At 50.2% G+C, this 21,958-nt stretch overlaps 1 protein-coding gene across 4 annotated transcripts in view; it reads left to right on the top strand.

Annotated features, from left to right (window-relative positions):
• LOC121444918 (core histone macro-H2A.1) overlaps positions 1-21,368 on the top strand; it is a 65,683-nt gene extending 44,315 nt beyond the window's left edge. For 2 of the 4 annotated variants that reach the window (XM_041646861.1, XM_041646860.1), the window contains exons 6-9: positions 6,155-6,245; positions 10,310-10,399; positions 12,686-12,860; positions 20,615-21,368. In XM_041646861.1, coding sequence (XP_041502795.1) covers positions 6,155-6,245; positions 10,310-10,399; positions 12,686-12,860; positions 20,615-20,780 — 522 coding nt within the window. In that variant the 3' untranslated portion in view covers positions 20,781-21,368. Of the gene's footprint in view, positions 1-4,479; positions 4,580-6,154; positions 6,246-10,309; positions 10,400-12,685; positions 12,861-20,614 lie in introns of all 4 variants that reach the window. The other 2 variants (XM_041646858.1, XM_041646859.1) reach the window with 1 other exon arrangement.
• The last annotated feature ends 590 nt before the right edge of the window (positions 21,369-21,958 follow it).

The following is a 21,958-nucleotide window of genomic DNA, read 5'->3' as shown; positions in this document are numbered from 1 at the left end:
CCACTCAGCTCAGAGGGTGGGCAGACCAACTTGGCCGGGTGTGGGGGGTTGACTTTGGAAGTAGTCCCAGGGAGGGGGTGAATGCTGATAGAATCACCAAGCTGGGTCGGGATTCTGGCAGGTTCCAGGGAGGGGAGGTGGGGGACAGGACCTGGGGCTCAGCCCAGAGTAGGCGCCACTTCCCTGGAGTAGGCTGGTCATCAGGGGGCATGTGCAGGGGAGAGACCTTATCCAGCAGTTCTGGTGGGCTCTGATCTGATGCAGGGAGCTGGGTTGATCTTAGACAAACTGACAGGTGGACAGGGACTTCTTCACTGACCCACCAGGCGACCCCTCTAGCCAGTCGTTTGTTTTAACCATGGGCAATATGTTTTCAGCCGCCCCAGTGATGCAGCTTTGCCAGGACGCCATGGTTTTGTAAAAGTTGATTCACTTTTATTGAAAATAAAAATGATGCAAAGGCTTTTAAGACCTGAAAATGAGAGTTGGTTAAAAGAGGGGTGGGGATTGTCTCAATTTAAAAAAAAAAAAAAAGATAAAAAATCTTTAAGGACTGAATTCGACCTTGCAGGTTGGTTTGCTTAAAGGTGGTGTAAATTGGTTTAGAAGCTGCATCATTTTTAGGTCCTCACTGTCAGTTTTATTTTGCATCACAGTGCCACCATTTTCTTGCTCGCTCATTGCCAGTTGTCCCCAGCCCTTCCCTCTCTGTCACTAATTGCACTCAGGCTCTCATGATGCAATTCCTGCGGTGACTGTTCCGGAATCTAACCGTCCTCTTTACGTTTTATAACCATCATCTGTATTTTGCGTGCATTTTTCTAAGGCAGCAGCTCTAGTTGTCATCTTAAGGTCTGGGACTTTGAAAGTTGAGCTTCTGCTCAGCACTGAAGGCAAACACCTGGGTCTCCTTCCACTCCTTTAACAGGTCCAAGCACAGTGCCTCAGGTGCCACTGATGTGTGAAATCCCTGTTGTTTAAGACTACTCTCCTTCCCTAAGGGAATGATTAGCCAGAGCCAGGAGACCTAGTGAACAGGTAGCCCTGCTCAGTCTCTGGGGACACCTACCTTCTTCCTCAGCTGCCCTGTCCTCTGTCACCTCCACCCTGGCCTTTCCCGATTCTACTCCATTCCACTGCCACCTCAGCTAGAATTCACATTTGCCTCCCCGGAAAAGACACAGTTACAGACAGAGGGAAAGCACCAAGCTATGTCAGGCCAGTGTGTCAACACAGATGTCCTGTGGGCTCTGGCAGTTCAGAAAGACATGGGATCATGGGCTGTTGTCTGGAGCCCCGCTGAAGATACCTTGCCTTTGTCTGCAGAGCTGGGCATGGCAGCTCTCTGCAGTTCTTCCTCCTGGTCTGAGTGCAGATTGGGTACCTCAGGGAAAACACTGTAAATCTCTTTAATACTGACTGTCCCTTTTGGGCCTGGCAGGGTCCAGAAAGCCAGAGAAAGGTGTTGATGCTCCAATAATTTGCAGATGGTCTGATAAGTAGAACGAAGGCATCAGGCTAGACCACAAAGCTAGTCTGCCTGATGGGCCTGCCTTTTGATAAAGACTTACTGGACTAGAACCTAGAGTACAAATGGTCAGCCCTGAACAAGGCACTGAGTGCCAGCCTGTTTTCCTAGACATTTAAACACTTCAGACTTTGGAGGTCATGAAACTCCCCTTCTTGCTGAATGCGTGTCCAGAAGGATGTGCTGACCCCCCCGATCCCCAGATGAGGTCCCCAGAATTACTCACTGCAAACAGAATTTGCATTACCTCAGTCAGCCTGGGCACCCACAGTGGAAATTAGGGTGCTTCTGTCTTTTCAAGAACCCTCCCCTCCGGTAGCCTGAGGCAGAGTAAGTGCCATCTAGGACATTACTCTGCAGCAGCACTTCCAGGCCCTTTGCTGGCTTTGACTGTCAGGCAACAAGTTTAGTGTGTAGTCCTGTGGGGCAGGAGTCATAAAACGGACCGCGGAGTCACACAAAGCACCCTGGACACCTGGGTCGGGCATTAGTTTGGGTTTGGTAAAATGTTTCCGAAAGTGTTCTGTAGGATCATGGTTGTGATCCCCTGCTCTGTGACAGTGAGAGCAGCACTTGAATGTAGCAAGCAAGCAGGTGGAGAAAGGCAACACTGACCCTCCAGCCCTGTGAGCCTGGTTGCTAAGCTACTCACAGGAGGAGCCAGTCAGGGGCTTAGAAGCCTGGGCTCTAGTTGTTGGTAATGATGCATTTCATAGACTGCAGCCTCAGGAGCAGTTGCCCTCATTACTCCGTGATGGCCGTGCTCACACATGGTTGAATTTTTTTTTCCCCCTTTTTAAGAAAACAGTGTTGTGAGCCCAAATCCACAAATATTCGCCTTGTGGTCCCACCGAGACTTGACTTCTCCTTCACCCTTTAAAAACTTCGCGGTTTATTTAAAGCAGCAGCAGCAACAACAACAACAAAACCACTTGCAGTGCATGCATCCGTGTCTCTGTCAGCAGTGGTGCTTTGTTTTGTGGAGAAGCTGTCTTTGAAGCAGCTGGGAAATCAAGTTAGGGAGGGCATAGTTCAGGATCTTGGTACAGTGCTAGAGGCCCAGGTGTCAGGTACTGGGCATTCCCTTTGTTCCATGCCACTTCTTCTGAGGGTGGGAAGTTTGGCAAGAGACGGGGAGCTCTCAATCCTGTCCTTCTGTGCAGATCACTGGACAGCCTCTGAAGGAGGACAGGGCATTATGATGGGGTTGTGCAGCACGGCCCCACCCTGGCCTCTGGCACTTTCTGGATGTTCACGTCTTTCTGGGGCACTGCTTGGTCACCATATGGTACCCCTAGGCCCAAGGCTCTGGGAGGCTTTAGGCTAGAAACATGGGAGACATAGGGACAACACAGATGTGAAGACAGGAGTGGCCTGATGTGGCTCCCCTTACTTCTCTCACCAGTCTCTTGCCTTTTCACAGTGCAGGTTGGTTGTTTGGTGAGGGCATGGAGTATTGGCTTAGTTTGTTTTTTTTCCAAATAGTGTTTCCTTGGAGTCTGTGCTCATCCTCCCTTCTTCCCAGCAGGAAGGAACAGCCAGGCCCACAGGGTTGAATGCATCTGTCCCTGGTCCAGAGCTCCTGATACGCAGCTTCATGAGGAAACCTGGTGGCTTTCTTCTGCTGCCTTAGGGATGTGACTAGCCCCAAATCACCACGAGGTGCTAGGAAGAGGAAGCCCTAGTGAGGAAACCGGGCCTTTCCTCTGTCTTTGAATCTTTCTTTGGCCAAACAACCACATTCGTTTTTACCATTGCTTTCTCCCAAAGGACTTTGAGAGTCTAGCAGCTTTTAAGGATCAGAAATTTGGGGGAGTATTTCTCTTGCATATAGCTTACCAATTTTTTTTTCTTTAAAAACAAAATGTTTGGCCTTAGAAGTTCAACACCTGGGGGCTCAGTAGCAGGAGCCATACTGGCTTGTACTCCATCTACTCCCCTCCATAGTGAGCATCAGGACAGGGATTCAGTCCTGCTGTCCCATGCAGGCTCAGGCACTCCCCAAGCCTAGGCCTTGGTGCATGTGTACTGCTTCTGCTACAGTTGATACCACTGAAGAAGGAGCAATTCAATGACAAGACAAAGACTGTGAATGTGCAAGCGTAGCCACACCTGAACCTACAGAAAAGACAGGGCAGCAGAATCCAGCACCCACTGCTCTTAGTTAATGACCAAGGGTTGCCATGGCAGCAGAGCAACACTGGGAGAAAGGTCAGTGGCCCTTCAGAAAGACCCAGTGATGGGGCAGACACAACACAAGGTATATGTGAGCCACCCACCAGCCTCAGTGCTACCTGACCTGTGAGGTGAAATTATTTTTAAAAAGATACATTGTCTTTCTGGAGAATGACTGGGTTTCTTTCCCGGTGTCTCCAGAGCTCTATTATGTGACTAATGAACACATAGAGTTAAATGTTCCCAAGCAACAAACTATTCTTGGGCTCTTTGCTGTCCCTGAGTAAGATGGAAGGAAGGAGAGACAGCCAGCAGCTACAGTGGTGAAGAGAGCCTTAGAGACTTGCGAACACATACAAGACAGTGGCACTTTGTAGCTGTATACACAGCCAGGTAGGGTTTCTCTACCACCTTAGTGCCCAAGGACAAGGACCCTGCCTCCCCCCTCACCGAGCATCCTGGTTCTGGGTCCTCCTCATGGTTACAAGTTCCTCTACAGGAAAACTACCAGCTTTTTTCCCAGGCCAGTGTGGCTTGTGCTTCCCTTTCACCCTAAGCAACACCTGCAGGTTCTGAATGCCCCGCCTAGCTTGCTTCCCCTAGCAGCCTGTGGCACTGGACTCTTCTGTTTGAAGTAGATCCGCATTACCAGCGGCTCCTGTTTCTCTCTGTGCCCAGTACACTGTGGGCATTGCCGCTTCACCCATGTCCAGGGGTCATCTCTCTGCACCTTGCCGGCTCTCCTGTTATTTCCCACCTCGTGCTTCTCTTTTCAGCTGAACCTTATTCACAGTGAGATCAGTAATTTAGCCGGCTTTGAGGTGGAGGCCATAATCAATCCTACCAATGCTGACATTGACCTTAAAGATGACCTAGGTAATTGGGGATGGGGTTTGGCACCACCAGCTGTCAGATGAGAATTTTTGGAACCCAGAATTTAGACTTTTCATTTGCCTAGACTTAAGTATGGTCAAGGCAAATCCCCAATCCTTGATTGGCATATGGTTGTAGACCCTAAATATTGATTCGCTCTAGGCCACTCTGAACAGAGACGGTCTCTTAAGTCTCGATTGTGATTGGCTACTTCTCCTGGATTGCAAATACATCACCATCTAAATTCTCTTCCATAATGATCAGACTGGCTGCTGGTTTCTTGGGAGGGATTTTAAAACGTGTTTTTTTGGTTTGTTGTTGTTCTTTTTCTTTCCTTTTTATTTTTGTTTTTTTAAGCTGAGAAATCTCAGGTAACAACAGAACAATAGTTTCTCCATTTGAGCTTGCTTAGAATGGCACTCAGGGTGCGGCAGAAAGCGAGCTAGCGTTTATGTCGTGGACTGTCCTCACTCAGAAGCAGATTTACCAGCCCTGTCCTCAGCCTTTGCTCCCGTGCAGTGTGTGTCTGGGTGCCTCCTGCAGGCACTGTGGCTGGTGGAGGGGGGGTGTTAATCAGAAGGGCAGATTCTTTCTGAGTTTGTTCCATTCAAGGAGAGCAGACATTCAGCATAAGGTATCCCACCTCTGTGGTTTCATTCATGAGAGGAACTGTAGCTCAAAGCATGATAAGTACCCGTCTGGGTACAGCCTTGCTGGGGCTTACAGGCTTTTCAGATGCCTCTTGGGCAGTGCCACACAGCACCAACCACAGGATAGTCTCTGTGCCTTCTGCTCTCAGCTGCAGCTGCTTTTGTCCTAACCTGGTGGGTTTCTCATCAAGGGGCCACTCCCACCTACACAAACTGGCCTTTGCCGAACACCCAATCAGAAGTACCCCAATTGAGATATGCCTTCCACCTGCCTTATCCAGATGCCGTCTGTAAAACAGAAGGGCAGAAGCTATAAATGGTATCCGTTCTGTCCAAAATACATTGAAAAGATTCGCTGGGAAAAGAGAACGGCCTGGAAAAATATTTCTGCCCGTTCAGTGAAAAACTACGGGCAACTCTGGACATGATCTGGGCTGTCCTGAGCTCTTATTTCAGGGGAGGCAGAAATAGTAAATCCCGAGGAAAAGTCAAGCCTCCAGGTTGATTGCTGCAGACCAATGGAGAAACTCATTGTTGTGGTTGGCCTGACAGTCCACATTTTTTTCAAAGCAGATGCCATGTTTTTGTAGCCTTCTCAGTGGGGTGCCAGCATTGTACAGGCTTCTGCAGGGTAAAGTGGGGCATCGTTGTTCTATTTCTTTTAATCTTTGGAAATGATATATGTGTGTTTCTCTTTTTTTTTTGACTTGTCATTCAAATGTTTAATTTAAACATGTCACATTTGATATTCCTCCTCCTGTCCTCACTCCCATCCACATGTGCGCACACTGCGTGGACTGATTGCCCCTTGGGCTCATATGTTGGAATCGACCAGGTAGGCCAGCCCTGCCATTGGGGCGTTAGTAAATGTGCCTGTGCGTGGGTCTCGGTCCAACACAGTTGATCTACATTTGTTTACCTGTTATAGTTGCAAGTTGTTCAGGCTGACATTGCCTCGATCGACAGTGATGCTGTCGTTCACCCGACAAACACTGACTTCTACACCGGTGGTGAAGTAGGTAATGCCGAGCTGGGTGCTGCCGAGTGTGTGTGTGCATGGTCAGTCGGCCGCGCAGACAGCTTGATCCTCTGACAGCTACGCAGGCTGCATTCATTTCACACTTCCAGCCGTCCCGACCTTCCTGGGGCCTTCGTCCCTGGGTTGTGAACTGGAGAAGTACAGCTGGCCGTCAGCCAGTGCAGCGTGCAGCTGCCCCGTGGGCACTTCTGGTTTGGAAGCTGGCTCAGCGGCATTTCTTTCTCCACCTCACGAGGTACCGCTCTGTTGGAGACTGGATTCCCACAGGCCTCAGTGACAGGCAGGCAGGGCCACTGGTGTGCCCTCATCGGAACAGACATGCAAACTCCCATGCACAGGGCTCAGTGCCCACGCCACTGTCATATGTCAGAAGATGTTTGTTCTTGCGAATGGTCTCACAGACTAGACACACAAAGGGGTCAGTCACTCTTTCTAAATGTGTTCCTACATGCAGGGTTTCAGCGAGATTCAAGGTGGATTTAATGAGCTGTCCTTGGACACCACTTAGAGAAGTGTCCTCCTAGACACAGGAAGCACTTGGCTCCCCCCTGGCAGCTGGCACCTGTGGGTCCAGTGTGCTCATTGCTCAGTGTAGCTGAGGTGACAACTTGAGGGATGTGGGTCAGGACTCAGCATGGCCCTGAGGGTATGTCGTGAGATTCCCCACCTAGGAAGAGCCTGAATCCTAGCTTCATTGTCGACCCATTATAAGACCTGGCCAAGTCATGTGAGCCCCCACACCTCCTTTTCTCTCCTTGGTAATGAGGGTCTGTGAAGACCAGACAGCACCTACATGGTGGCTCTTGGATTGTGCTTCCTGGTGCCCTCAGTGTTCCGTGCATCTGTGACCTGACATAGGGGTGCTGGGCCTCATCAGTGTTCTCAATGTGGACCCAGAGAGAATGGTGACATTCCAAGTCATTACCAAGCCCTGTCACCTTGAGAGATGAGACAAGGAGTCCTGGGCACTGGGCACAGATAGGCTGGGCCCGCACTGCCCAGCTTGGCTCAGTGTCACCAGCAGAGCCTATGCTTGCACTTGGTTCAGACATGCGAATTGGGCTGGTGATTCTCCTGGGCATTTTATACCTCAGACACGGATGGAAAGTGAGCAGATGGCAAGTGTGCCATGCCAAAATGAAACCCGGCTGCAGGCAGTTAAATCCCCTCCTAGGAAGGCAGCTAAAAGAAAGATGTTTCCTTTCTCAAGTCAATAAAAACTTGATGGGAAGGAAGTACTTATTTGGAGAAAAGTAATAAATGAGTGGCACAGGTCTGGTCTTGTGAGCTGGGAATGCCTAAGGCCTGCTCATCCTGTCCTCCAGGGTGTAAGATGCAGTGGGGACCCTGAAGGCCCCAGGCAGAGTGTCTCGCTGGCTCCGTGAACGGCTCCTGGTCAGAAGAACTGAACAGAGGGGAAGAAGTATAAGTTTGAGACAGGGTTGCAGCCCATTAGTGAGTGACATGAGAAGCAAAGGTGGCGTCCCCAAGCTGGGACTGGTACCATCGCTGTCACAGCTAGCAAAACCTCAGGAGGAGGAAAGAGTAGCAGATGGGAACCCAGTCTTCCAGAGCCCACCTCTGTGCTCTCTGCCGAGATCCAGTCCAAACTAGTACTGACCTCACATACCTCGTACAATCTCAAAACAACAATAATCCAGATTCATGCATGGCCTCAATTGGCTCCAGCTCCCACTTGATGTGAGAGAAGGGAAAGAGGAAGCTAGGAGGAAATGGCTGCACTTTGTGTTTTTGGTGTGAATTCCTGAGTCCTGAGACTGCTGGAAGAAGGGATTCGAGTGCAGGAATGCTTAGCCCAGTGATTAACTTTACCCATCAAAAGTTCTTTCTAACAGTGAAATAGACCACAGGCTGAGCCTGACATTTGTCCAAGCCTAAATTTTTGCCTAGGCTGTTTTGAACACTGATACTTATGCCTGCTTTCTAAGCATGAAATAATGTTCTTGTTCTCCTGGGAGTAACACATGTTTATGCTTGGGGGCAAATCAGCCGATTGCTTTATGATTAACCCTGAAGTTGAACCTAAAAAGCAAGAGCCTTACATTAAGAGTGTTGACAATATGGTTGAAAATGGGCCTGTTTCTTGTTAAAAAGTACACGTGTGTCTACATGAACATGTGCATACATGTGTGTGTGTAGGAGTCAAGTCCTGACTGGGTTGATTGCCTGTGACCTAGGGTTCAGTTTTTAAGTTTGAGAAATGCATTAAGTGTATTTTTAGCTTGCAATTTCACTTGTAATTAAAGCAATATTTCATTATGAGTAAAAAATTTCAAGTACACACACTCTTCCTAAGATAAAACACCTTTAATTATAAAGCAGCCTATTTTCTTAGGAAATGTTTTATATCTTAGAAGGGAATCAGTGATCTTCACAAGTGAAGAACCTGACTGTTTTCCAAATTGCTCAGTTCTCACCTAAGAGTAGATGTCACAGAGTCTTAGACAGTAGCCAACAGAGTAGCGCCCCCTTCACACTTGAGACAGGCTAAACAGAAGACTAGACTATGGACTAAATTATTTGGACCCCACGCTTTCAGCTGCATGGACATTTCAGATGGTGCTATCATGGTCTCATATCTGGGCCGTACCAACTTTTGAGTGTGGGGGCATGAGGCCCAGAGTGGTCCCCTGAGACACATGGCACATTCAGTTACCACTCTGGTGCTGAAGTTTGCTATGAACATGGAGTAGCAGCAGGTGAAAATCTTTGGAAATGACTTTGAGCCACATAAAGTTCAGGGTGCTTTCAGGGAGGTAAAGGCAAAAGAGCATTCTGAGCTGTTGACACAGGATCCCACCACAAGACTCCTGAGCCCGGTCCTGTCTTAGCTCAGGACTCCTGACCACTCTCGTCCACGCCCCTTGGGCTGCTGCAGTGACGGTGATGGGTCAGTCCCTGCCGGTAGCCTTGCTCTGCCTTCCCTGTGACATGTTCAGGGTCTTCCTCTTGCTTCCAGACACTTCCTGGGTTAGTTCACACCCTAGGAACATGCATGTACACGAAACAGTAATTCTGGTCTGGCTGGTACTTTCCAGTAGACCTTGGCCAACCCAGGTACGCTTAGACTTTCCAAGATAAATGGGAATCTTAAGGGGGGAGTATTTCATCCTCTTCAAGGACAAGGACTTTAAGATGCACAAACTGAGGAACCAGAGCTTAAGGAAGAAGAGAACTGTGGGCAGGACAAACAGGACAAGCTGCTGTCACCACGGCTGAGATTGCTGCTCGTGGCCCACCTGAACTGGGGAGCCCTGAGTTCTGACAGTGCTGGTCATCTTGGCTTTCATAGCAAGCATCCTGGTTTCAGAAAGGCCTTTTAAAAGTTGGGTCCTAAGCAGCCAGCCTTTTCCAAGTGTTGTGCAATTCCAGTTTGTCTTTAAGCTCTGCTTCTGATGTTTTCATCTTTTCCTAAAGCAATTCTGAATCATTAATGTAATTAAGAAAATATTGTCTTGAGACCATTTTTTTCTTTCTTTTCTCTATTTATTTAATTCACATATGACACCAAGGCTGCAACATAGGAACTAAGCACGCAGTGCTGGCCCAGGGTGGCTATGGGAACACTTTCTCCTTGGCCTCATTCCAGGAGCGCTGGCTGCTGGATAGGAGGAGCTTGTGCCTCAGCTTCACAGACCTCCTTATTTGGGGCTTCTCCCCGAGATAAGCCCCTCAGCACACTCATTGGAAGCCAGTGCCACCTGGTTTGTCACACACTGGAAATCAGGCATGTTTGCCAAGAACAGATGTCTCCTTTGTATCTCCAGTGTTGCTACCCCTGTTACCCTGAGAGAGGGGCAGCAGAAGGAGCCAGAGCGAACTGTAGTGCCTAGTGGCCACTGGCTGAGGGCATATCTTTTCTGGGTTTTCACTCTCTGGCCAGCCAGGGCATAGGTTCTGTTTTGCAGCCTTGTGAAAGTGTAGCTTCTCAGACCACTTAAAGTATGTAATCAAGTGACCTGTTGAGTGTCTGTATGCCACAGACAGGAGGTGGCACTCTGACCCTGCCCTGCCCTTGCCTAGGAAACACACTGGAGAAGAAGGGTGGCAAGGAGTTTGTAGAAGCTGTTCTTGAACTTCGGAAAAAGAATGGACCCTTGGAAATAGCTGGAGGTAAGGTGGGTGGGCCCTGTGCTCATCCGGTGTGGCTTGCACAGTGCTCGGGAGGAGCTGAGAGCAGAGGGCACATAGCAGTGCCACTTGTCTGTGAGGAAGACGGTCTTGACCCCTTAGAACGTAGCCCGTGCATAGTCAGCAGGTGAAGGCTCATGAAAACCTCCTTCATGTGCAAAAAAATTTTAGTAGCTCCTGTCTGGTGTGTCTATCTCAAAGGAAAAGGAATTATAGAAGCCAAGGCTGACAGATCTGAGAGCTGGGAACAATCGAGGGTGAGACTGAGCCACCTGCAAGTCTGCTGGTGAGCCACCTTCCTCAGCCTTCCTCAGCTGTGCTTTTAATGGGAAACAAACACCCATTTCTCATGTGCCATAACCACCATTCTTGGCTGGAGAGGGAAGAAAAAGACTGGGGACGTCCATGGGGGATGGGCTGAAATCCAGAAGTAGGGCTCAAGTTTGGGAACCTTGGGGAGTTAGGTGTGAAGAACAAGGCTTCCTGTGTCCATTCAAGGGGAGGGGGTACCTGCTCTGCATGAAGACAGACCCTCCCTCCCTCATTTCAAGCTCTTGTTCCTTTGTTTGTTTTTTGAGACAGGGTTTCTCTATGGAACTAGCTGTCCTGGAACTTACTTTATAGTCCAGGCTGGCCTCAAACTCAGAGATCTACCTGTTTCTGCCTCCCAAATGCTGGGATTAAAGGCGTGTACCACCACCAACCAGCTTTTTCCTTTCTTACTCTACAGTCCTGGATGCCCATTTTGTCAAGGCCCTTTTTTAAAAAAGTAAATCTTGACTACACGTAGACATTAGTAATTATATATAATGTCTACAGAGGTCCTTTCAGGAGAAACAGCTGGCCTTGCCCAGCAATGAAATACCACCTGCATCCTTACTAGTATCAGCATCCTGTGGCATGGGAATATGAACTTTGATCTGTGCCGTGGGGCACGATGGGCAGAGCACCAATGAAAAGGCTCTTCTAGACAATCCCACCTAAGGCCAACCTTGTACGAGGGTAGGGAGGGTGGACACAGACAGCTGACTACAGCAGGGGCTACTGGCCACTCCTACCCATGCACCCATTGCAAGCCCACGAGAGACTCTTGGCACCTGCTATGCTCTGATGGGAGGCAAGCCTGGCACAACCAGAGCTGTGACTGAAGGAAGGATGTTAGATTTAGAATGGTTCAGATTATTTTAATAGAATTTTTATTATTAAAAGGCAGAAACAGGTAGATCTCTGAGTTTGAGGCCAGCCTGGACTACAAAGTAAGTTCCAGGACAGCTAGTTCCATAGAGAAACCCTGTCTCAAAAAACAAACAAAGGAACAAGAGCTTGAAATGAGGAAGGGAGGGTCTGTCTTCTAAGCTTTCTAAGGTCTTGATTCTAAGCTATTAGGATTTTGTAGTTACCCAAGCTGTTCTCAAACTTGAGGACTCAGGTGATGTTCTTACTGAGATTATACCTGACTTAAACTGTTTTGAAAAGTATAGGAGCTAATCCGTTAATGTGTTTTTATTCTAGCCCTCTCCCACCCAATTTAGCCCTAGCTTCAAATGCTCCTTAGGACTCATGTCACCCTTTAGCCCAGAGCGTGGGAGCCTATGGAGCACAGCCTTATAATTGTTATTGGCACCACAAGACCCTTAAGTGTCTTACGATGCCCCTGGGGCAATGCTGATTATTCAACAAGAGTGCCTTCCTGTAGAGGCTCCAGCACTGCTCCAGGAGACACAGAGACTGGTTCCAGCTCATGCAAAGGACAGAACTGAGGCTGTGCCCTTAGATTTCACGTAGGAGAGGAGACAGTCATGGAGCTGTGCGTCTGGAAACCAGTCCCTCCTTCAGAAAGGGAAGCAGGGCTCCCTAAAGAGCCAGTCTTGTTCTGTCATCGTGGACAGGAGCAGGTCACACAACCAGGCTGCCGCTTCTGCAAAGCCTCACGCCCAAGGCCGTCTTGACCCATGCATAGGAAGTAAGACATAGTTACTCACGAACATTCAGTGGAACTGATGTGAAAGCCCCACGCCATGCTTCTGAGACAGGGACTGCAGACATTCCTCTGCAGCTCCTGGAGCAGCGAGTTGAATGCCACTGCTCATGTGGGGAGATGCCTGAAGTGTGGGTCCCAGGTCAGGCTGATGTTGGAGTCATAGCATGGGCACAGCTGCAGTCTTCCTTGGACACAGGACCACAGAGGCAGCTAAGGGGTCACTCTAGAGTGGGAGAGAGGTGTGGGTTTGGCCTCCTGTGACATGTGTCGCTTTCTGTCCCTTCCAGCTGCTGTTAGTGCAGGCCATGGCCTGCCTGCCAAGTTTGTGATTCACTGTAATAGTCCAGTCTGGGGTACAGACAAGTGTGAAGAGCTTCTGGAGAAGACGGTGAAAAACTGCTTGGCCTTAGCTGATGACAGAAAGCTGAAATCCATCGCCTTCCCGTCCATTGGCAGCGGCAGGTATGGGCACAGGAATGGGTTTTCTGTAACGATGGCCCCCTTCAGAAGCACAGTCAAAAGAATGCCAAGGAAGCCTCAAGTGGTGTGGTGGGGTTTCCTGCTCTTCTGGGGTTTACCTGGGGAGTCTTCCAACTGCCTGAAACTCAAGCTTCAGAGTAACGTGCTTCTCACTTCTGCAGACACCTGTATGCAGATAGCACATACAAATATATACATACACATCATTTAAAAAGTCATTTAAAAATACAGTGTGCTGAAGAAGAGTTAGAAAGACCTAAAACTCTGTGACAGCAAGTCTCACCACAGAGGAGTCTACAGACAGACAGACCTCACAGGCTCTAAGACTCCGGTGGGTTCAAGCAGGAGGAGGAAAGCAGGGAGAGAGAAAGACCTTTCCAGCACACACCTGTAACCGTGTGGTTGTTGAAACCGGGATTGCCGTAGAGAGTTCTGGCAAAGCCCTCGTCTTAGTGTTCTGCTGCTGTAAAGACACACAAAGAAAAGCATTTCCCTGGGGTTGGCTTATAGTTCAGAGGTTTAGTCCATTGTCATGGTGGGAAGCATGGTGGCAGACACGGTGCTGGAGAAGTAACTCAGAGTTCTACATCTGGATCAGCAGGAAGAGAGCCAGCCACTGGGCCTGGCTTAAACTAATGAAACCTCAAAGGCCATCCCCAGTGCCACACCTCCTCCAGCAAGGCCACACCTCCTAATAGTGCCATTCCTTATGAGCTTATGGGGTTATTCAAACTACCACATCCACTCCCTGGCCCCCATAGGCTTGTAGCCACATTAGAATGCAGAAATGCATTTAGTCCAATTTCAAAAGTTGCTGTAGCCTGTAACAGTCTCAGGCATGTTTAAAAGTCCAAACTCTCTTCTGAGACTCGTGGCGATCTCTTAACTGTAACCCCCTGTGAAATCAAAAAGCAGATCATATATTTTTAACATGTAATGGCACAGGATACGCATTACTATCCCAAATGGCAGGAAAAGGCGCATAGTGAAGAAATACTGAACCAATGCAAGACCAGAAACCAGCAGGGCACACTCTAAATGCTGCATCTCCATGTCTGATGTCAAAGCGCTCTTGAGATCTCCAGCTCCTTTCAGCTTGCTTATTGCAGCACACTTTGACCTGGGCTGGTTCCACTCTCCATTAGCACCTTTCCTTGACAGGTATCCTGCGACTCTGGTATCTCCAACATATTGGAGTCGCCACAGGAAATCCGGGTGTCACCTTTACAGCTTCATGCAGTGACCTCTAGGCCTCCATACAGGGACACCCCTGACACATGCCTGGCCTCCTTAGCCATAGAGGGAGGTGGATACAAAGTGGGGCAGAATGAAAATATCCAAAGACAAGCTCTCGGGGCTAGGCCCTGCCCCAGGTCCTGTTCATCATGTGCCCAGGTGGACTATGAGACCAGTGCTGGGACAGTGTACTCCTTCTGCAGCTGAGGCAGGGGTCGGACTTAGCCATAAACCATTCCTCGGCTCAAGTCCAGACTTGGCTCCTCCATGCCCTGCTGACTAATGGCAGAGAAACTCCCGTTGGGCATCTCAAGGCTGTTTGGGGGAGGTTTGAGAGCTGTGCCGTGGAGAGGGACAGGGTTCCTCAGAACATCAGGCCCTGAATCCTCTCTGCTACCAGCCTGGGAAGGCTGGGGCCAGGCATGAAGCACAGTGCAGGCCCTGCAGGGGCTTTGCTGGCAGGAGCTGAGTCCTCAAGAAGCTTACCTGGGAGTCTGTACTGGGCGAGTGGTGTAGCTCAGACAGAGCCCCTCCTCTACCTGAGTAGGTTGGGATAAGGGCAGTGACTGTCTGAACCCTGTGTTGTGCTGTCCTCCAGGCAGCCTCTGCCTTGCAGGTTAAAAGCATCTCTTGCCAAACATTGCTTCTGCCGTCAAAAGAACCGTGGAAGGCAGAGGCCCCTGCTTCCCTGGGCAGCGCTGAGATCTCATTACCTAAGTGACTCCATGATGGTCAGTCTCTAGCTGTTGCTGACCCTGTTTCTCTGAAGCCATAGCAGACAGAGCCCATCCCAGCCGTCCCTCCCAGGCCAGGAGCTGTGGCAGATTCTCTCTGTAGCCTGCACTGGTGACAGGCCCTTCAGTCCCCAGTGTTGTTCACATGGAGACCAGAACCAGACTCCGCAGTGTAGATGAGCTCGAAGGACTCCAGCTCACACCTGTTCCTGCAGCTCGCTCACACCTGGCAGCACTCTGCAGGTGCCATGCCAAAGCAGGAGCTCAGCCCAGCAGAGCTGGGAGCCCCTGGGAACTCAGTGGGTGGCTATGTCCTCTGAATGTCTCCACTCCAGTCTCCTGTCAACACTGTGTGTAGACAGCATTTCAGATCGGCACCAGAAAGCCGAGTGACAGCTGACATGTAATACCAGCTCTTGGAAGATGAGGAAGGAGCCTGGCTATAGCGTGAGACCCTACCCTATCTCCTGGACACACAGCAGAGTCGAACCTTCCAGTGCCCTTTCCCTCTGCTGTGCAGGTATCTGCGAAGACAAGTGTCTAGTCATGCCACAGAACTTGTTATAGAACTGGATGTGTTATAGGTGTCAGGACCCCTCCCAAAGTAGATTCAAGATCTTTTTTATTTTTTATTTTAGCAGAGCTTCTGAATCGGAGCTTAAATGTGCCGGGCAGTGGTGGCACATGCCTTTAATCCCAGCACTTGGGAGGCAGAGGCAGGCAGATCTCTGAATTTGAGGCCAGCCTGGTCTACAAGAGCTAGTTCCAGGACAGGCTGCAAAGCTACAAAGAAACCCTGTTTCAAAAACAAAAAACAAGCCATACTTATTGCTTCCACCTCCCATAGAAGGTCTATTGTTTGGCATTATGTTAATGTGCTGTGTGACCTCTGGTAAATGAATCAGTCTCTCTGTTCTGGGCCTTCCTTAATAAGTGAGGCCATGGGGGTCTACCCTTCTTCACAGATGGTTCAGAGGCTCAGTTAATTAATGTTTCGGATGCGCTTTGATCTGCCCTGATGAAAGGTGCTTCTGAAGAGCAAGGCATAGCACCCTTTATCGGAGGTAATAATTTCACGCTCTTTCATATGGCTATTGGGAAATTCTTAATTGAAGCATAAAAGTAATTCCCATAAAAGAACATCTGTTATTACAAACTTATTTACATTTTTCATGGAGTAAAAGTTTTTAAAAATAATCAATGGGAAGCTTTTAAAGGGCAGAATGCCAAAGGCAGCACATGTGCAGGCTCCCCGGCCACATCTGTCAGGCAGACCTCGTCCCACAGCCGTGCAGGCAGCTGCCCCTGCTTTCATGGGCAAAGGATGGGATTATATCTGGCCAGCCAGTAAATCACAGGGTGAAGAGGGGAATAAAATGACTTGTTTGTGGCATCCAGTGTCTCTGGCGTAGAAGTCAAGGGAACACAGTGACACTCTGGGGAACACTTCCCAGAGACACGTGCTGGCCTGCTCCTGTCACCTTCTGGTTTTGCCTGGGGCCAGTGGAGACCCCATGCCTGTAACCCTGGTCTTGGTCACACCTTGCCATGTTAGACACAAGGAAGGGACCCATCTTTGGCAGCACACAGGAACTCTGGCGGGGCGGGGGGACTTGAGCTACCCCTCCTTCTGATTTATGAGCATAGAAGGAAAGCTGGTGTTCTTCAAACACCATTTATGGGCAACAGAGCCCCGGGCACTGCGAGCCGCTTTCTCTCCACTGTTAAATCCATTCAAAGGTCAAAGAGCGAACTTGGAGGGCAAGGCATGCACCTGAGGTCACACAGCTCATCCTTGGCTGAGCTAGAGTTTGCTGTCAGGCAGGCTGGACCCCCTGCGTGCCCACTGTGGATAGATTTTTCTGGGAAATGTGATGAATCTCAGCACTGCCTGAGCTGCTAGGGCACAGCAGTGTCCTGTACCCAGGTGTGGCACCCACTGTGAAGTCCCATGGCCTTGTGGGAATCGCACACATGAACACCGAGGTTCCAGTGCTCTTCGCTGCTCTACAAGATGTAGCCTGGGCAGCTTCACAGGCAACCACTCAAAAGCCACAGAGAATGTGGGGAAATGGTAAAGTCTTGGGGACAGCAGCACGGCACAATAAAACTCCTAGCCGAAGTGATCATATAGGTGACAGCAATGTCCACCCATTACCCAGAGCTCCCTGCTTCTCCTTCCAAGACACCTGTCTGGGCTCTGTCTCAGATGTGGCTTCTGACAGGTTTTCTGGGGTCTCCAGCTGGCCTGCTTCTCACAATGGCCCTTAACCCCCTGGAAGTGATAAGGCTTAGCAAGGCCTACACAGGAGAGGACTCTGCAGACTAGGGGAGCTGGAACACACCCCATATATGGGTCTGCCGAGCTCAGCTTTCCATGGACCCATCTGCCTGACCTGACCGAGCCCTTGAGATCCCTTTGCACTAGCCCAGGGAGACTGGGGCCAGATGAGGAGAAAGGGTGCTTCAGACACAGCAGGGGTGACCCAAGGGACACTCACATGGCTCTAGTGTGTGCCAGACAAGGCCCAAGATGGGTAGAACAGAGAGTCTGGGAGGGGGATCCCAGGTGGCCCTAGCGGCCTCTCCTCATCCTCATCACACCTGAGAACACCAGCGCTCACATCCTGATGCTCTTCCTGCCCACGAGCAGCTGAAGCCTGACTCTACCTCCAGAGCAGAAGCCCTGAGCCCTCTCAAGTCTTCAGCTCACCCAAATTAGAGAGGAAAGCAGAGACCTGTCAAGACTGGAGTGACCATTCAGACGGGAACTGAGGCAGTACCTGTACCAAGGAGCTCGTGGTATACATGCCAACAGCCAGACCCACAGTTCTCCAGTAGAGCTGGGCACCACACCCTGTTTACAGTGCTTACAGTTGGTTGTGATACCAACAGCAGCCATCTAGTCATAGCTGTCTGGGGGCTGGGACCCACCACAGGAACCTTATGGATGATCCTGGGCCACACCCCGATGCTTAACACACATTATCTTGTCTTGCCCTCTGCCTTCACAGGGCTGGGCAAGTCACAGACAAGGGATCATTGTACAGCCAGGAAGTCTGCATCTCTCGGCTGCCCTACCTCTACCATGGGCTAAGAGCATGTAGTCAGGTCTCCTGTGTGCTGTACGAGGGGCTAGCCATGGCACTGTGGCTACAGTTGCCCTCACCTTTTGCAGGGATGGTGGGTGAAGTGTCAGCATCTCACACATCTGCCAGCAGCGTGAGGAAAGTCCCTGCTTCGTTTCTTCCTGCTGTCTCCATGGCCTCAGCAGGCTGCTTTAGGGCCTGGCTCCCTAGGATGAACGGGTTCGCATACGTGCAGGGCAGGGCAGCAGGAGGACATGCTGGGTATGTGTGAAGGGTGCTGCTGGTGTAAACTTGCAAGTCCAGACTGGCAGCCCTGCCCTGCAGCCTGCATGCAGAACATGGTGCCAAAGAATAGCCACAGACCCGAGGGAGGGAAAGCTGCAGGGAGAGCCCAGCCAGGACTGCGTGACGAGGTGTCCATGATGCCAGCACCAGCTACAGGTTCAGACTTAGGGTACAGGAACAGGAAGGAACCTTCCTCCAGCAGTAGTTACATATCCCTTCCAAGAGCCACAGAACTGGAAAGTACTGAGGGTCTGTCCGTAAACACTGACCAGCAGTGTACCTAGAGACTGGCCTTGCAGTCAGGGAGAGGCTTAGACCACAGGTGTCTACATCACCACGCTCCCGTGGGGCTAAGGTTAGAGCTGGAAGCCAAGCACAGCAGCTGACTGAGCACACAGGAGGGCATCCTGAAACCCAGTTCCTCAGGCCCTCCTCCCGCTCTGCTCACCTGAGCATGCGTGAAGAGACAGGCAGGCCTGTCTCCGGCGGAGCATGGCTCTCGTGGAGCATGGCCTGGATCTTTACATGGAGAGAACAGCTCCCCCACCGAGTTCTCAGGTCCCATCTATCTAGGTTATGCCCATGGACTGAGGTCTGCCTGGTCTAGCAGCCGTTAGCTGATCCTGAGTGAGGGTATAGCAGGGCACAGGGACACCCCAAAAGTTAGTTGTGGCCTGCACTGCTGGGAAGAGCTCTTGACAACTGAAGGGCAAACTTACCTCCTCCGGCAGCCGCACCTGGCATACTCTCTGTGCTCCTCCATACCGAAGGAAGTCATGGCCCCTGTGCCCAGTTGACCGTGAGACCTGAGAGTCGCCTTGGGTGCCTCACTATAGCCCGTATTCCTGTCCTGTCCCTGACATCCTGCAGCCTGGCTAGACTACCAGGGTCACTATTTCCCACAGCCTGGGAAAATGCCCTGAGGGGGCACTCTACCCTCTTAAGGATGAACTATGTGGGACTGCCCCAGTCTCCTGGGTGACAGCAGGTCACAGAAGAGCATTTTCCTGTGGCCCTGTGACACCTTGAACACTAGCAGCTATGGAGAATGTCACTCCCCAGGTGGTTCGGTGTCACAAGCACATGGTGCAGAAGGCTAGAAAGTGTTAGGGAAAACATTGCCACTCCAGTGTGCAGACCACCCCACCTAGAAGTAGGCACCCACCCAGGAAGACCAGCCAAACCAGCAGGCAGACCAAGACAGTAGACTGCAGTAAGCAAGAGGATGTCCATGACAGCTACTCTGAGTGTTCGATTATTTCTGCCAAGCTGGCACCCGTGCACTGCAACTCCTGGGGGTGCATATGCAGTGTTGACCAGGACCCGAGTTCATACTCTAAGTTCCAAGCTCTATGGCATTTTCAGTGGAACCATACACCAGTGGCAGGACACTGATATGGAGACTTTGATGATATCCTGAAGTCAAGACCCAAAGTTTTGCTCTGCAACAGAGTGGCTGCTCTGCCTTGAAGATGGTCTCTGGACCAATAGCCCTTGCTGCTGACACCCAGAAAGAGGGCCATACAACTAGAGGCCAGAGCTATTCAGAGACACCCCCACCCCACCCATGCCATGATGGCTGACATTGACAGGACTCTAACACTGGTTCCAGGGACAACAGAAAAGAGAAGCAGAAGCTTATGCACCCTTGACCATCTGTGCACGTTCAGCGTCCCTACTTACTGATACCCTTCTATAACGTTCCCTGGGGCCCTGCCTCCCTGTGACGATTGTATCATATTCTTCCTATGCCCACTGTTAAATGCCTGTCATCTTGTGAGTGCTGGATGGCTCCGCCTAGATGATGAGCTGCAGTAGCCATGCTTTTGGTTTTAAATGAGTTGCTTGTTAAGCATGCAGAAGAACAGTGAGCCGCAGGTAGACAGCAAACACCAGACCAGGTGAATCGACCCCAGAAGCCTAACAGAGAGGGCGAGCAAATGGAAAGGAGTTCATAGTAAGCAGCTGTAGTTATCGGATGGGTCGGCTGTGATCCCCATTTAGACGGTTCTGAGCAGTGCGTCTAGCTTCTTTTTCCCCCCTGCAGGCATTTTTTATAGTATGGTTAGAAATGGTTTGCCTTCTGGTGTGCTCAAGATCTCTGTTCTTAATGTCATCGGGCTGTTACTCTTGGCGCTTGTATCAGAACCAGTCTTCCTCAGGGCGAGGAGTCTAGGAGGGCCCCTGAGATGGTCATGCCCTGAGACGAGAGAGGTCACTCCCAAGTACAAACAATACATGACAGCTCCCTAATCGACTTGTCCCACAAGGACTCTCCATGAACACCTCCAGAGCTCAGTAAACTCCAGCCCAGAGCGAGGACCCTGCAGGGGAAGCCGAGGTGGGCTCATTGTGGAGCCCTGAATGCTGACCACTGTGTTCTCTCCTACAGGAATGGGTTCCCGAAGCAGACGGCGGCCCAGCTCATTCTGAAGGCCATCTCCAACTACTTCGTGTCCACTATGTCCTCCTCCATCAAAACCGTGTACTTTGTGCTTTTTGACAGTGAGAGTATAGGCATCTATGTGCAGGAAATGGCCAAGCTGGATGCCAACTAGGCCAGTGACCCCTAGAGCCAGCACAGACCATGTCCCCTGCCTCCAACTGGAAAGAAAGAAAACAAAAAAATAACCTTTGCTCTTACTGGGAGGTGGGACTGCTTTCATTTTCAGTTTTGCTCATCTAGGGAAAATAAGGTTTTGGTTTCCAGTTTGATTGTTTTGGGCCTTCTAAAATGTTTTCTGTTAGCACTGATAGTCAGCATTGTCCTCGTTAAGCACTGCGTTCCAGACCGTGTCTGACTTAGTTAACCTAGGGGATTTTATAGTTTTCCTTTAATGAAGTCCTGATTAACACAGAGCAGTGGGGAGGACGGTCCCTCTCCTGTGTCGCAGCAGCAGGAAGCCCCATTTGTAATGTGTGTTGTGGTGCTTTACTGTACACCCAGTGGCGTTCTTTTTACTATAATGTTTTTTCCCTCAGAAGAAAAATCATAAAATTTGCAACAGACCTAACTTTTGTTTACTTTTTGTCTTAATGATAGATTTGAAAATGAAAAATGTTAAAGACAGAACTGAATCTGTTGTCCTTAATTATATTTGAAATTTGAAATTTGTGTGAGTTGATTTAGTAAAATGTCGAACTGCTGTGACTGGCATGTTTTGCATTATTGTACCTGAGTGTCCCAGGCCAGTCTCCCTAGGACGTGGGTCTCCTTATCCTACAACCCAGAGGTTCCCCGATAGTCCCTCTGCCTTGGCCAGTAGGTTGGACATCTGCTGGCCCAAGAGGTGTGTAGAGAATTCATGTAGGAAGCTTCAAATCTCCCAAGGGTGGTCCGGGTGTCTGCCCCATTTCACAGAGGAGGCAGGCTGTGTACCCAAAAGCCACCTGGGTGGTGAGTGGCGGGTACAGAGACAGCCTTGGTCTCTGGGCCAACCTCCTCCTACCCTCCTACCCCGTCTGACTTGGGCCTGGGCGCTGCAGATAGAACTGAAGCCTCAAGCCCTCTCCTGGTTTATGTTTGGTCATAGCCCTGAAGGAGGGTCCCTGGCAGGAGGGTCCCTGGCAAGAGGGTCCCCAAAGACATTGTGCCACTACCAAGATCCCAGGATGTCCTGCCACTCCAGGGTCCAAATGTCTTAGCGAAATACAAAACACATTTTACTTCATGGGCACTTGTGACTTAATCTTCATTTGCCTAAAGGCACAGGTGCCGTCTCTCATTTATTTCAGA

The sequence above is a fragment of the Microtus oregoni genome, unplaced genomic scaffold (assembly GCF_018167655.1).
Source record: "Microtus oregoni isolate MIOR12 unplaced genomic scaffold, Mior012 000148F_ref0000004, whole genome shotgun sequence".
NCBI lineage: Eukaryota > Metazoa > Chordata > Mammalia > Rodentia > Cricetidae > Microtus > Microtus oregoni.
This window is presented reverse-complemented; position numbering and strand designations above follow the sequence as displayed.